Source organism: Rhinatrema bivittatum, chromosome 7, assembly GCF_901001135.1.
Source record: "Rhinatrema bivittatum chromosome 7, aRhiBiv1.1, whole genome shotgun sequence".
NCBI classification, from domain to species: Eukaryota; Metazoa; Chordata; class Amphibia; order Gymnophiona; family Rhinatrematidae; genus Rhinatrema; species Rhinatrema bivittatum.
This window is the reverse complement of record NC_042621.1, coordinates 244,175,762-244,192,754: the sequence shown is the minus strand read 5'-3', so window position 1 is coordinate 244,192,754 and position 16,993 is coordinate 244,175,762. Positions and strand designations below refer to the sequence as shown.

At 42.0% G+C, this 16,993-nt stretch overlaps 1 protein-coding gene across 1 annotated transcript in view; it reads left to right on the top strand.

Annotated features, from left to right (window-relative positions):
• Window positions 1-16,993, top strand: part of MGMT (O-6-methylguanine-DNA methyltransferase) — an 817,517-nt gene that overhangs the window by 510,541 nt on the left and 289,983 nt on the right. The window contains exon 4 of the mRNA XM_029610006.1: window positions 13,687-13,847. Within this exon, the coding sequence (XP_029465866.1) occupies window positions 13,687-13,847 (161 nt within the window). The remainder of the gene's footprint in view (window positions 1-13,686; window positions 13,848-16,993) is intronic.

The following is a 16,993-nucleotide window of genomic DNA, read 5'->3' as shown; positions in this document are numbered from 1 at the left end:
ACATGATTTTACGTATAATCCTAGAATACCATTTTCATATGTACAAGAATTGATAAAACCAAATCCCGTCTTCAACTTAGATTCTACTAACATAAAATGTCAAGAGTTTGCCTCTTTCTTTAAAGATAAAATAGATAAATTAACTAAAAAATCACAACTGATAAAGGAACAAAAGATTGTTCTTGTGAAATCAGCGGATTGTGAATGGACATCATTTGAGCCTATATCCTCAACGGAAATTGAGAGTGTCTGATTAAGAAATTACATACTGCTACTCACCCTTTAGATGTTATTCCAATTAAATACTTAAAAATGATTTCTAATATTATTGCAAAGCCCGTAGCAGAGATAGTAAATTTATCATTAGAAGAAGGGATATTACCAGATATACTAAAGAATGCCATTATTAAACCAATTTTGAAGAATACAAATCTGGATATTAATCAACCTAAGAATTTTAGACCAATTTCCAATCTTCCGATTTTATCAAAATTGATAAAGAAAGTAGTTCAAAAGCAGCTATCAGAATTCATTGAAGATAGAAACATCCTTTATCCCTCACAATTTGGTTTTCATCCATCTTTTAGCACTGAAACACTTCTTTTATGTTTATCTGACACAATCCTTAGAGAAATGGATTCAGGTCAAAAGTATTTTTTTTTACTATTGTTGGATTTCACTGCTGCCTTCAATACAATTGATCATGAAATTTTACTCCATAGATTACTGGAGATAGGCATTGCAGGAAAACCTTTTAATTGGTTGAAATCATATCTTAGTAATCGTACATATAGTTTTAAAATAGGGAATTCAGTTTCGAAACAAGTGCCACTAGAAACAGGTGTCCCACAGGGGTCCACACTATCAGCCACCCTTTTTAATCTCTACATGTTGCCAATATGTAAACTTCTCTCTGGCTTGGGTTTAACATATTTTATATATGCAGACGATGTACAATTCGTGGTTCCGATAACCCAAGTTGACATATTGAAATTAAGTGTATATTTTTCCACCATTCAACAACTTTTGATTTATTTAAAACTGGTTTTAAATGAGGAGAAAACAGATTATACTACTAACTAACTAAATAATGAACACATCAAGACATACAAAGTTGATCATCGAAATTTTATTGTAACAGATCATCTAGAGGTTTAGATGTTGTGATCGACAGTAATATGAAAAAAATAATTTCTAAAACAGGGAAGGTTTTAACAAATTACATATTTTAAACAAACTAAAACCTCTTTTGCATTTCAGTGATTTTAGAACTGTTTTACAATCCCTTATTTTTTCAAAGCTAGATTATTGTAACGTGCTTTTATTAGGTTTACCATCATCATCAATTAGACCACTTCAGTTGCTGCAAAATGCAGCAGCTAGAGTCCTAACTGGGTCTAAAAGATTTGATCACATCACCCCAATTCTAAAAGAACTCCATTGGCTCCCCGTTATATTTAGAGTACAATATAAGGCACTGTGCTTAATTTATAAAGCCTTGAACGTTAAGAATATTGAATGGTTAAATGCATCATTACACATTCATGTTCCATAAAGAAACCGTTAATCAGGGAATAAGGGTCTCTTAACAATTCCATCATTAAAAACAGCTCGACTCAATAAAGTACGAGAGAGATCTTTACCATTAGCTGGACCGAAACTATGGAACTCTATGACAATGGAATTAAGATTAGAAACCAGTTTTTCACCTTTTAAAAAGAATCTCAATACATAGCTGTTTAGGCAAGCATTTGAAAATCCGAAAAAGAGTAATATATAATTTTGTTGGCAGGTGTCTGGAGAAGAGAATGAGAATAACTTTAAATGGACAGCAAGGGCTGTTGCTGGACTTTAATTAACTTTTAATATAGTGTTTTATGCATCAGATTTTATTTTATTTGATTTGCTTTGATTTTATTTTGTTTTTCGGTTATTTATTTTTATATGCTAAAAGTGTACGTTCATTGATATTTTAAGCTGTATCTAAATTTAATAATATTTTATTGTGTAAACCGATGTGATTGATCCAGAAGACCGGTATATAAAACCAAATAAATAAATAGATTTATACCTGCTAATTTTTGTGGATATTTTTCCAAGAAAAATTGCTGATATACTTTTGAATATTCCCTTTCCCCAACCCCACACCAAGGAACACCTCCCCACTGCTGTGAGTAAAAATACAGGTATATAGGGCAGGCAATTAAAAAAAAAATGTTTCACAGGTAAAGCATGGTTTCCTAGCATGTAGACAGATGGATTCAGGACCAGTGGGTTATGCACCTATGCTAGCAGATAGAGACAGAGCAAGCTGACGTCACAGTATATATATATATATACTCCTGCAGTAACTTCAGCCCGCAAGTATTATCCATCTCCAGCAGATGGTGGACATCCATCTCCCTATGAGGGTTGCTTCAGATTTTAGAAAGAGAATTTAAAACAAAAAAAAAAAGCCACTCTCCTGCAATGATACCAGATGGTCCCGACCCCAGTTGAGAATTCCTGAGATGATTTCCGTGGTCCCTCAGATGTCTGCCTTAAGAACATAAGAAATTGCCATGCTAGGTCAGACCAAGGGTCCTTCAAGCCCAGCACCCTGTTTCCATCAGAGGCCAAACCAGGTCACAAGAATCTGGCAGTTACCCAAACACTAAGAAGATCCCATGCTACTGAGGCAATTAATAGCAGTTGCTATTCCCTAAGTAAACTTGATTAATAGCCGTTAATGGACTTCTGCTCCAATAACTTATCCAAACCTTTTTTGAACCCAGCTACACTAACTGAACTAACCACATCCTCTGGCAACAAATTCCAGAGTTTTATTGTGCATTGAGTAGAAAAGAATTTTCTACGATTAGTCTTAAATGTGCTACTTGCTAACTTCATGGAATGCCCCCTAGTCCTTCTATTATTCAAAAGTGTAAATAACCGAGTCACATCTACTCATTCAAGACCTCTCATGATCATAAACACCTCTATCATATCCCCCCTCAGTCGTCTCTTCTCCAAGCTGAACAGCCCTAACCTCTTCAGCCTTACCTCACAGGGGAGCTGTTCCATCCCCTTTATCATTTTGGTTGCCCTTCTCTGTACCTTCTCCATCGCAACTATATCTTTTTTGAGATGCGGCGACCAGAATTGTACACAGTATTCAAGGTGCGGTCTCACCATGAAGCGATATAGAGGCATTATGACATTTTCCGTTTTATTAACCATTCCCTTCCTAATAATTCCTAACATTCTGTTTGCTTTTTTGACTGCTGCAGCACACTGAGCAATTAATTTTAAAGTATTATCCGCTATGATGCCTAGATCTTTTTCCTGGGTGGTAGATCCTAATATGGAACCTAACATCGTGTAACTACAGCAAGGGTTATTTTTCCCTATATGCAACACCTTGCACTTGTCCACATTAAATTTCATCTGCCATTTGGATGCCCAATCTTCCAGTCTTGCAAGGTCCTCTTGTTATGTATCACAATCCGCTTGTGATTTAACTACTCTGAATAATTTTGTATCATCCGCAAATTTGATAACCTCACTCGTATTCCTTTCCAGATCATTTAGATATATATATTGAAAAGCATCGGTCCAAGTACAGATTCCTGAGGCACTCCACTGTTTACCCTTTTCCACTGAGAAAATTGACCATTTAATCCTACTCTCTGTTTCCTGTCTTTTAACCAGTTTTTAATCCACGAAAGGACATCACTTCCTATCCCATGACTTTTTAGTTTTCGTACAAGCCTCTCATGAGGGACTTTGTCAAACGCCTTCTGAAAATTCAAATACACTACATCTACCGGTTCACCTTTATCCACATGATTATTAACCCCTTCAAAAAAATGAAGCTGATTTGTTAGGCAAGACTTCCCTTGGGTAAATCCATGTTGACTGTGTTCCATTAAATCATGTCTTTCTATATGCCCTATGATTTTGATCTTGAGAATAGTTTCCACTATTTTTCCCAGCACTGAAGTCAGGCTCACTGGTCTATAGTTACCCAGATCGCTTCTGGAGCCTTTTTTAAATATTGGGGTTACATTGGCCACCCTCCAGTCTTCAGGTACAATGGATGATTTTAATGATAGGTTACAAATTTGAACTAATAGATCAGAAATTTCATTTTTGAGTTCCTTCAGTGTCCTAGGATGCATACCATCCGGTCCAGGTAATTTGCTACTCTTTAGTTTGTCAATCTGGCCTACTACATCTTCCAGGTTCACAGTGATTTCGTTCAGTTCGTCTAACTTATCACCACTGAAAACCATCTCCGGAACTGGTATCTCCCCAACATCCTCATTAGTAAACACGGAAGCAAAGAATTCATTTAGTCTTTCTGTAATGGCCTTATCTTCCCTAAGAGCCCCTTTAACCCCTCGGTCATCTAATGGTCCAACCGACTCCCTCACAGTTTCTTGCTTTGGATATATTTTTAAAAGATTTTATTATGAGTTTTTGCTTCTATGGCCAACTTCATTTCAAATTCTCTCTTCGCCTGTCTTATCAATGTTTTACACTTAACTTGACAATGCTTATGTTTTTTCCTATTTTCTTCAGATGGATCCTTCTTCCAATTTTTGAAGGATGTTTTTTTGGCTAAAATAGCCTCTTTCACCTCACCTTTTAACCATGATGGTAATCGTTTTGCCTTCTTCCACCTTTCTTAATGCGTGGAATACATGTGGACTGGGCCTCTAGGATTGTATTTTTAAACAATGTCCAAGCCTGTTGAACACTTTTAACCTTTGCAGCTGCACCTTTCAGTTTTTTCCTAACTATTTTCCTCATTTTATCAAAGTTTCCCTTTTGAAAGTTTAGTGTTAGAGCTGCAGATTTACTTATTGTCCCCCTTCCAGTTATTATTTTAAATTTGATCATGTTATGATCACTGTTGCCAAGTGGCCCCACCACCGTTACCTCTCTCACCAAATCCTGCATTCCACTAAGAATTAAATCTAAAATAGCTCCCTCTCTTGTTGGTTCCTGAACCAATTGCTCCATGAATCAATCATTTATTACATCCAGGAACTTTATGTCTCTAGCAAGTCCTAATGTTACATTTACCCAGTCAATATTGGGGTAATTGAAATCTACCAAGCAAAAGCAAGAAGCAAAAGCCTTGCACATCAATAAATATCCATACATCCAGCGTGCAAGGAAATAGTAAAGCAAGTCCACCTTCAAAATTATAATAAATTTTTATTGATTAGCTGAAATTCTTCAATATTAATAGTGGCAACTCCATACGTCTTCAATAACAAATATTAAAGTCCCCCGACACGGTCCGTGTTTCGCGGTTGCTGCATCGGGAGGGACCCACAATCAGTATCATCTAGAACATAAAGATAATAAAGCTGATGGACCTGACAAAAATGGCTACACAGTTTCAATAAATTTTCAAACATACCTTGTACGTGCATCATGGAGCGCATCGGCTCACACGATTGAAAGACGATTTAAAGAGGGACTTTAATATTTGTTATTGAAGACGTATGGAGTTGCCACTATTAATATTGAAGAATTTCAGCTAATCAATAAAAATTTATTATAATTTTGAAGGTGGACTTGCTTTACTATTTCCTTGCACGCTGGATGTATGGGTAATTGAAATCTCCCATTATTATTGTACTGCGAAACTGGTTTGCTTCCCTGATTTCTCTTGGCATTTCATCATCTGTCTGACCATTTTGTCCAGGTGGATGATAGTATACTCCTATCACTATACTCTTACCCAACACACATGGGATTTCTACCCATATAGATTCTACTGAGCATTTAGTCTCTTGTATGATCTTTATCTTGTTGGACTCTATACACTCCCGGACTTAAAGTGCCACACCCCCACCAAGTTGATCCTCCCTATCATTGCGATATAATTTGTACCCTGATATAGCACTGTCCCATTGGTTATTCTCCTTCCACCAAGTCTCTGTGATGCCAATTATGTCAATCTTATCATTTGCGGCTATACACTTGAACTCTCCCATCTTACTACTTAGACTTCTGGCATTGGCATACAGACATTTCAAAGTGTGTTTTTTGTTTGTTTTAACAACCTGCTTTTCAGTTGTTTGGGATAATTCGGAAATCATTAGCTTTGGTGATTTTTTTTACATATAGGCACACAGGTTTTCCGACGGCATGGACTTAGTTGATTGTACAGCTTAAAAGCAGCGGGTGCAGGAAGCAGAGCGCAGCAGTAACGGCAGATGCCCTCTCTCTCCCCCCCTACCGCCCCCCCCCCCCCCCCCCAGCCGTAGACCATCTCTGTACTCAACCAGGAAGGCCTGAACTAAAATAAGTTAAAAAAAAAAAGTCTGAGACAGTATAGAGGGATTTTGTAGGACTCCTTCCAGTCTCCGTGTTCTGTGTGCCGTTCCGACATTCATTCCCGCTCCCATGAGGGTTAAGGGAACTGCGCAGCCTGGCAGGTTGAGCAACCTGGTTGGGCTAGGCCCCGCTGTTAGGCATTTTCCTGCGTGCCGCATGGTAGGCCTCAGTGGCATTTTCGCACGCTTCTCTGCATGTTCGACTGCCCTCTATAGCAGGGGTCGGGAACCTTTTTGGCTGAGAGAGCCATGAACGCCACATATTTTAAAATGTAATTCCATGAGAGCCATACTAACTACAACCCCCCCACCCTCCTGACTCCCCCAAGACCTACCAAATTAATTTACTACAACCCCCTACTCTCCTGACTCCCCAAGACCTACCAAATTAATTTACTACAACCCCCTACTCTCCTGACTCCCCAAGACCTACCAAATTAATTTACTATTTATTTATTTATTTGTTTGTTTTTCTATACCGACATTCGATTTGGCATATCACTTCGGTTTACATAAAACATGTCATAAAGGCAAGCCATATTATGACATAGTACATTGAAACATGGTAGAATCAGGAGAGTAGGGGGTTGCTACTACAACCCCCTACTCTCCTGACTCCCCCAAGACCTACCAAATTAATTTACTACAACCCCCACCCTCCTGACCCCCCCCCCCACAAGACCTGCCAAAAGTCCCTGGCGGTCCAGCGGGGGTCCAGGCTCGCAGACAAATCTTTAATAAAAAAGTAAAAATCTAACAAAACCCCCCACCCTCCTGACGCCCCCCCAAGACCTCCAAAATTAATTTACTACAACCCCCACCCTCCTAACCCCCCCAAGACCTGCCAAAAGTCCCTGGTGGTCCAGCAGGGGTCCGGGAGCGATCTCCTGGACTTGGGCTGTCGGCTGCCAGTAGTCAAAATGGCGCCGACGGCCCTTTGCCCTCACTATGTCACTGGGGTCGACCAGTGGCGGCGGTAGCCCTTGTGACATAGTAAGGGCAAGGGCCGTCAACGCCATTTTGATTACTGGCAGCCGGCATCTGCCTGCATGGAGCTGCCTTGCAACGAGGTCTCTCTTCTGAGTTCTAGTTACATTCCAGTAGTGTTCCTGCTGATCCTGACTCTGCTTCTGCTGACCCTGATTCTGCTCCTGTTGTTCCTGTACCAACTTCTCCGGATCTTGATCTAGCCTCCAGTTAGTTTCTCTGGCTTCTGACCCCTGCTTGCTTCCGACTCTCCGTGCCAGCCGCCTGCCTCGACCTTCGGATTGTCTTCCACTCATCTCACTACTGTCTCCTAAGTCCCAGCAGTCTTGGTCTCTATGGGCTCCTCCTGGGGGGATCTTGGACTTCCAGGGTGAAGCTCCATCATTCTCCGTTAGTCTTGCTGCCTTCACTTAAGTCCCAGCGGTCCGGATCCCTACGGGCTTCTCCCGGGGGGATCTCAGACCTCCAGGGTGAAGACTCCATCTGCCCGTCCGCTGTGATTCCGCTTCCCGGCCTACCTTCTTCGGCGGAGCTCTCCATTCCGCCAGGCCGGCCCAAGGGTCCACAATCCAGTTAGCAACAGTGCTAGTCTTTGCCGTCTCTAAGTGGATGACTATTCCCGTGGAGGGAGGGAGGAACAGCCTTGAAGGATATGCATGATAGGAGAATTGAGACCATTCTCGAAAAAGCATTTGAAGCAGTGGCAATGACATTGCATATAGCTTCGTGTTGTGCCCTGGTGGCTCACTCTTATCTGCTTCTCTCTTAGAAGGTTGATTCTGGGATAAACTCCAGAGCAGTTATGGAACCACCGCCACCTTTTTAACAGATGCAATCTGCGATTTGGCCCATACCTCGGCTAGTGGAGTAGCTTCAGTAATAGCAGCCAGACTTCAATTAGGGCTGTGTAATTGGTTGGTCGACATGACCTCCTAAGCTAATCTAAAAATTTGCCCTTTAAAGGTTCCCTCCTGTTCGGGAGCAAGTTTGAGAACTGGCCAGTAAGTGGGATGAATCCCTGGTCCCTCGGTTGCCGGAGGATAAGAAGCAGTTGCAGTGACCCTTTGGTAAGAGGGGTCTTCTTAGTGGTTCCAAGCGGTTTTGTCCCTACAGAGGGTCGACCTTTCAGAGGATTCTGCCTTTTGGCAGATCTCAGTCCTTTCATCCCAGACAACCCAAGAGAGGCGAAGGCTTGGGTGGTGGATCCTCTGAAGCCTCACAATGAAGGTTTGCCAACTCACCCCCAGAGACAAGAGATAGGGGGACATCTCTCTCCCTTTTATCAGAGGTGGGTAGAAATCACATCAGATCAGTGGGTCCTGGAGGTGATACGAGAAGGATATGCATTGGAATTTCGTAGTGTTCCTTGGGATGTGTTTATGGTGTCTCCTTGCTACTTCCTGCAGAAGAAGCAGGCAGTAAATTCTATCCTGTCAAGTCTCCTCAGTCTGAGGGCTGTAGTTCCAGTGCCTACATCTCAGGAAAGTAAGGGGCGATATTCCATTTATTTTGTTATGCCCAAGAAGGGAGGGCTCCTTTCGTCTCATCCTGGATCTCAAAGGAGTCAACTGTCATTTGCAGGTGACTCATTTTCATATGGAAACCTTGCCCTCAGTGATAATGGTCGTGCAGTTGGGGTAATATCTGACCTCCCTGGATCTGTCTGAGGCCTACCTCCATATTCCCATCCCATCGTTTTCTGGGTTTCGCAGTGCCTGGGCACCATTATCAGTTTTGGTGATGCCTTTTGGTCTAGCCACTGCTCTCAGAACTTTTTCCAAAGTTATGGTGGTGGTTGAGAGAGGATGGGATCCTAGTCCACCCGTATTTGGACGACTGGCTGATCGAGCCAAGTATCTGGAAGAGAGCTGCCTGGTGACCCACAAGATAATAGCCTTGTTGCAGGAGCTTGATTGGGTAGTAAACCAGTCAAGAGCAGTCTTCAGCCATCTCAGTTGTTGGAGTACCTGAATGTTCAGTTCAACATGAGGCAGGCAAAATTTTCCTGCCAGAAGCTCGGATTCAGATGTTTGATGTCACAGGTGTGTCTTTTGATGAACACTGTACAGCTGATAGTGTGGTCTTATCTTCAGGTACTCAGTTTGATGGCAGCAACACTGGAACTGGTGCCATGGGCAAGAGTGCATATGTGCCCTCTTCAGCGCTCCATGCTGTCTCATTGGAACCCTCAGTCACAGCACTATTTGGTTTACCTCCACTTGCTGATGGAAATCTGCTCTCACCTGCAGTGGTGGTTGCAGGAGAATCATCTGAAAAAGGGAGTTTCCCTGACGTTGGACTAGTTGATACTCACAACAGATGCGAGTTTCCAGAGTTGGGGAGTGCACTGTCAGGAGCTAGCGGGACAAGGGTCTCTCTGGAACATCAATCACCTGGAAGCACGGGTGGTCCGGTTGGCATGCTAGCTGTGCAGCGACAGACTGCAGGGCAAAATGGTCCGAATAATGTTAGACATCTCAGACAGTGGATTACATCAACTGGCAGGGAGGAACCAAGAGTCAGCGAGTGTCGCTGGAAATACCCTTCTGCCCATTCCATAAGTTGGTCTATCTCCATGTGATCTCGGCCTCTCACATTGCAGGAAAAGACAACATAAGAGTAGACTTCTTAGCCAGGAGATTCTAGACCCAGGAGAATGGGTGTTGTCGGTCGAGGCATCTCAGCTGATAGTGGATTGCTGGGGCCTTCCGTTCCTAGACCTGTTGGTGATTTCTCACAATGCAAAGGTTCCTTGCTTCTTCTGTCACAGGAGAGATTCGAAGTCCTTGGGTATCGATGCTCTCGTACAAGTCTGGCCAGAAGACAAGCTGTTGTATGGCTTTTCCCCATGGCCTCTGTTGGGCAGAATAGTTTGCTGGATCAAAGATCACAGGAGGACAGTGCTCCAGGAGGCACCGGATTGGCCCTTAAGATAATGGTATGTAGATCTGTGAAAACTTGTGATAGAGACTCCCCTTCATCTTCCGCCACACAAGAATCTGTTGCAGCAGGGACCCATCCTTCACGCAGATCCAACTCGGTTTTGTCTTACAGTATGGCCCTTGAAAGGGCTCACTTGTTGAAGTGTGGTTAATCTTCTCCAGTGATTGCCACCTTGCTAAGAGCTCAAACTTTCTCCACTTCCTTAACCTGTGTGCGGGTTTGGTGGGTGTTTGAGGCTTGGTGTGAGGATCGAGGTGTTCTTCCGCGTTCAGTGAAGATCCCTCTCACTTTGGAATTTTTGCAGAATTGGTTAAATAAGGGGTTGGCCCTTAATTCTTTGAAGGTACAGGTTGCAGCTCTTGCCTGTTTCAGAGGCCACTCAGTTGTGAATCCTTATCTCATCCTGATGTGGCTCGTTTCTTGAAGGGAATGAATCATCTTCATCCTCTCTTGCGGTTACTGGCTACCTTGTGCAGTCTCAACCTGGTGTTTGATTTCTTGGTGGGTCCTATGTTTCAACTGCGGTGTAGCCTTTCCTTGTTGCTGTTGACCTTTAAAACGGTGTTTCTGGTGCGACGAATTTCTGAACTGTAGACCTTGTCTTGCTGGGAGCCATTTCTTCAGGTGACTCCAGGAGTGATACAGCTGCATACTGTTCCCTCTTTCTTGCCTAAAGTGGTCTCGGATTTTCACTTGAATCAGTCCATTTTCTTGCCATCCTTGAATAAGGGAATAGATGTGGAGAGTATCACCTGTTGCATCCTTTTGATGTCAAAAGACATGTCATTTGGTATCTGGAAGTTTCTAAATCTTTTGAAAAGTTGGATCACCTGTTTGTCCTTCATGGTGGAAAGAAGCAGAGCGAACTAGCTTTGCGGGCTACAATAACTCACTGTAGTAAGGAAGTAGTCACAGCCGTGTATGTGGAGGCTGAAAAGCCATTGCCTACTCAGGTTAGGACTCATTCCACTAAGGCTCAGGCAGTGTCATGGGCGGAAGTTAGATTGTTGACTTCCGTCGACATTTGCCGAGCTGCAGCATGGTCCTCCTTACATTCTTTTCAAGGAATTATCGTCTGAATGTGCAGGCCTGAGAGGATTTATTTATTTATTTAAAACTTTTATATACCGACATTCAAATGGATATCACATCGGTTTACAAATAACTGGGGGGGGGGGGGGAATAACTTTAACAGAGAGAATGGAAAATAAAAGTTACATATAACAGGGATATTGAAGGAATGGGGGAGAGGGAAGAAAGTGGTCAGGGTGACCTAGAGAGAGATTAATAATGTGTAGACGGTGGAAACAGAGATTAATAATATATAGAAGATGGGAACAATAATTATATTACAATTGCTATGAGGTCAGGAGTATGGGAGGATTAGGTGAATGCTTGTTTGAAAAGCTAAGTTTTTAACTTTTTCGTAAAGGTTATTGTACAGTTTTGTTGGCGTAGATCGAGTTCCATATTGTTGGTCCAGCTATGGAAAGAGCACGTTCTCTGGTAGAGGTGAGATGGGTAAGTTTTTGAGAAGGAGTAGACAAGGAACCTTTGTAAGCAGATCTGGTTGGTCTGTTGATCTGGTAATGGTATGGTAATGGTAATAAAAGGATGCAGCCTTTGTAAGTGCAGTGTTAACTGGACCGCAGGCAACCTCCCACCCTAGTCGGGAGTAGCTTGGAGGATACATCCCACTGATCCTGAGTCTATCTATCTACACGCTAGGAAAGGAAAAATTACTTCTTACTCGATAATTTTGTTTTCTTTAGTGTAGACAGATGGACTCAGCTTCCCACCCTTGGCTGCCATATGGTTGGTTTAATGGTGGTCCTGTGGGGCTATGTGTTCCAGGGCTTTACTACTAAGTGTTCATCCAGTCCCTAAATTGGGGTACATACATTCATTACTTCAGTTCACTGTTTCCTATTGGTTGAGTTCAGTAATGTTTGACTGTTTTTAATTAAATTTTTTGCTGTTCTGTTCACAGTTGCTTTTGAAGAGAATACTGGCAGGCTGATGTCATTGCAGGAATATATATACTTTGATGTCAGCTTACTCCATCTTCATCTGCTGGCAGAGGTGCATAACATACTGGTCCTGAGTCCATCTGTCTACACTAAGGAAAATGAAATTATCAGGTAAGTAGTAATTTTTCCTTTTACCCATGGAAATGGCTTTTAAAATTATCCTTAGTGGATAATTTTAGTTAACATTAAAGCTCAGATCCTTGTTTTGTATTTTATGTACGTATATTTTGATTGCATTAGTTATTTGCTGATTATATTTTATCTTAAATGTTATTATAAACTGCTGGACAATTTATTTACAGATTGCATTTTATGTTTAATTTTAGCGTAAATCACCTGGATAATTTGTTTTGACATGGAGTATATCAAATTCAATAAATAATAATTGTAGCTACCTGCATTAATATAAAATCTGCAGGTACTTTTTACCTATGCACTTTACACCAGTTTTCAAAGGGAAAGTATTCACATTCCTTTTCAAAATTATCCCACCAAAATTACCCTCCCTGTGTGTTATGGTATTGCTAATGCACATTTCTTTCTTTTTTAACTATTTATTTTTATCCCAGCAGTTTTCTCCTGCTGCTTTAGGTTTCCAGTTCAATCATAATTGGTCTCCATTAAGCGATGTAACCATGAGCCTGCATTTGCAACTTCCTGGGGCTTTCCATCATTTCTATCTTCTCCCACTAGCCTAGCCTTTACAGCAACAATCTGCAACTGGAAGTCTGGATCTCTGAAATTGTGATCCTGAAGCATGAACATTAGTTGTTACGACTGAGAATTTGCTGGGATGCTGCCTCCACAGTATCCTCAGGCCTGGTTGGCCATTGGGAATCCAATCCAGGTTGTTTGCATGGCAGCACATAGCACTTGCCAATGAGTTCTAGGACCATACCTCCAATATATGCTTCTGATAATTAACTTCACAGTAACACCCTTGTCTTCTGAGGTTCAGATTGATGTAAAAACATCTTTTTAACAATATCAGTGATTTAGTATGTTTGAATTTCTGTGATATAACAATGTTTTGTTTTGTTTTGTTTTTAAATATTCCATAAGTCGTTTTGTAATAGCCATATTTTGAATCCTAAAAACAACATATAGCTTGTTAGGCTGGAATTGAGTAATACTGTTCTAATACTGTGCATCAGATAATAATTCTAATGTACTGCAAATCCCATTATAGGAAACAGGATAAATATCAATCATTAGGAACTAAGGACAAAAATGCTTTTCTTGATTAGATTTTGTGGTTTCCTATTTAATATTTAGAGTAACAAAGAAAAATTAAGATAACATTTTTCTCATAATTTATTAAGTATTTTCTTTTAGTTTTAGTATACTGATCTCTCTAGAGGTTTGGTATTAAACTGTTATCACTTTTGCAGCACTAAGGAGATCTCATTTACTTGTGACGTATGTGAGGACCCAGAGGAAATGACAGTACCGCTAAAACAATGTGTTGACTGGCTTAAGGTCTATTTCTGTGAACCCTGGATGACAGAAAAACTTCCCATCCCAGCATTTCACCACCCAGTTTTTCAGCAAGGTCTGTAACTAACTAAATATGCTTCTGTTACAATGGTTTTGCTTGATTGACTGTTTTATACACATTTTTTAAACTAGCAATACAAATATGATATATTTTGTAGTTGGAGACAACACAGAATATAACATAGTTCCAAGAGTCTGAAATATGTCAATGTTCCAAAGATTTGTTTGTTTTGGCACATGTATTCATAATTCTTTGCTCAAGCAATACTAATTATGCAGTTCAGATATTTGCTGAGTAAAAAGTTTAAAAATAAACACACCTATATGTAAAGAGATCCACATTCAGAGGCATTTAGCTGGTTAACTCAGAAGTTATCCATCTAAATAAATATTTGGGCACTTATTATTTTCAAAGGCTTATTCGTGTATGTTGCCTGTGCATACGTGATGCATATTATAAAAAGGGGTCACAAATGCAAGCAAAAGTACACGCGCAAAAAAGGGGCATGTTTGGGGCTTGCCAGGGTGAGGTTAGCATGTACGCACTTAGAGGTATTTTTAAAAGTGATGTACATGCAAACATCATGCAACTTACGCATGTTCATTTACTACTACCCATTTATGCAAACAAATGTAAACTTTCATTTTGATTTTGGACAGCATTTAGCAGGTTGGCTTCTCCAGGTGAGTGCACACAGAAGCAGGCTAGGAGTTGATAGATTATACCTGCGACAAATTGGGACACATCTGGGTCATACAGGGGAGTCACAGGCATGGACTGATTGATACAGGGGGGTGGGAAGACGTGTACCTGGGATAGACAGGATAACAGAGTGGGGGGAGTAAGGGTACCTGGGATAGACTAGCAACACTAAGGGCTAACTGGGACGTGCTAGTTACTGGAGGTTCCTGGGGGTTACTGGAAAAGATTAGGGGTGAAATGGGACATGCAGGGCTATGAAGAGGGCATGTGTGATCCTGAGATATACTTGGGGATGAGAGTCAGCAGTGAAGAATCCCTTTTTCAATATAATTCTGATTGCCCTATGGATACTCAGGTCACTACAGCTGAGGAGGGAGAGAGGGAGGTATCCTTACAGAGTATACAGGGCTAGGACACAGTTTTTGGATTTGTCTGAGAAAGCAAGTCATGCCACAGGTTCAGGTTCAACAAGAAAACCATACTATTGCTATTCTAGCAATTAGAGCGGGACCTGCAACCAACCATCTGAAGGGGTACATCTTGTCAGTGCATATCAAAGTCACTACTGCCTTGGGATTTTCACCTCCAGTACCTTGCAGACACCTCTTGGTATGTGTATAGATCAAATCCTAGCTGCCTTGGTCAGGAAAACACGCCACTATATATCCTTCCCTAGGAGAAAACAACAAATAATAATTGACTTCTATCAAATAGCTCATTTTCCCTCTTTCTTGGGAGCCTTCAATTGCACTCATATCCCTTTGAGGGAACCTACTGCAAGTGCTTCCACTCCCTTAATGTGCAAGTGGTTCTCTCATGATGCCTACATCCTCTTGCATTCAGAAATCTATGACTGCTTCCAAAAACAACACATCACCGGAGACTGGCTTCTAGGTAGGAATGTACTTATCACTACCACCACACATCAAAAAACCTCCTCTTATTGTTTCCCTCGTATCTCGGTAGACTTAACTGCTTTGGCCCAGGAGGACAGTTCTAACCCTGCCCTGTGAACTACCCCGCTGCTTACCCCTAAGGCATATCTCACTGCTTTTCTCTGCCTTCTCTCCTTGATAGAGGATCACTCAAAACCTGGCTCGTGATCCCACTGGCTAACCCACAATCTGCTGCAGATGTTCATAACAATAGGGCCCAACGACAGACCTGGGTATCATTAAAAGAACCTTTGCCCTCCTCAAAATTTGTTTTCACTGTCCGGACAGATCTGGGGCATGCTGTCTCTACACCCACCTAAAGTCTGTGAACACTTTCTAGCCTGCTGTATGCTACATGACCTGGTGAAAACCAAAGGCCTGCCTCCTCCAGAGGGGACTGCAAGATAATCAGGATGAATAGGAGAAGGAGGAAGAGGAGCTGAGTCAGGAGGAATTGCAGGAGACACATCACCAGAATCTAAGGCAGGCTGTAGAAGAAAGGAACAATTGACATTGTATTCTTCCTTGGCCATCGTACTTTTGGGGGTTGCTAAAACTGGGGTTTCTTAGATTGTTTAATCCTGGTGCTCTTCTGTACTTGGTGTCCTGTTATAGCTGGCATTGCCTTCAGTGGGCATGAGACCTGGGGGCAGTAGCACATCAGATCTGCTGGAGGGGCCTGCAAGACTCAGTCAAGCCTGAACCTTGTCCTGCAGCTATGATGGCCCTTTCCACCACCTGTTCCCTTGGAGAGGTGGGAGCATCTCTCTGAGTTAGTGGTGGTTGTACTGCTGCAGTCTGCCTCAGCGAAGGTGGTGATAGCATAAGAGGAATAGCCAAGGGGGCAGGTGGATGTCTGGCCTGTGGAGGGGCACTATCCAGGTGCCTGGTGCTGGAAAGGGTGGTGGTAGCTGCATCCATGGACACATGAAATAACATGGAGCCGGTGGGAGCTGCAGTTGGCAGGGGGGCATCCTTTACATCATCTTCTTCACAGATCACTCCTTGCATCCATTGCCTCTGAATGCCCTGTAGCTCATAATGCGTGCCCTGCATTTCCTCTGACACAACATCCTGGAGGCCATCCATTTCTATGAAGAGCCCCACTATCTCCACCACTCTAACATTGACACTGAGGTGTTGCCTCTCTGCAGAAATGACCTGCACCTCCTCTTCTAGATAAGAGATGAGGTCCTCCTCTGCCGAACTGGCCTCCTACTGGCTACCTGCAAGCTGCTGGGTCTCCTTCCCTTCCTCTTACTCCTCAGGCCATTGCTGCTGCTCTGCTGCTTCCTCTTATGCCTCCATGTCCTCCTCAGAGCGGGCCACTTGTTCCCAGCCCATCTGAATCATTGCCTGACTGCTCCCTTGCAACCTTGAAAATAATATATATTTTTAATGTACAGAACATATAATATAGGTATTTATCTTTACTCTCAGTTTACTTTCCTTTATGCCTAACAGAACTGCTCCATGATCCCTTGTATAGCACCACATGCTATACTAATAATTGTATAAAGAGCATTGCTATGCACATATATGTACCCTGGAAACATTTGTAAA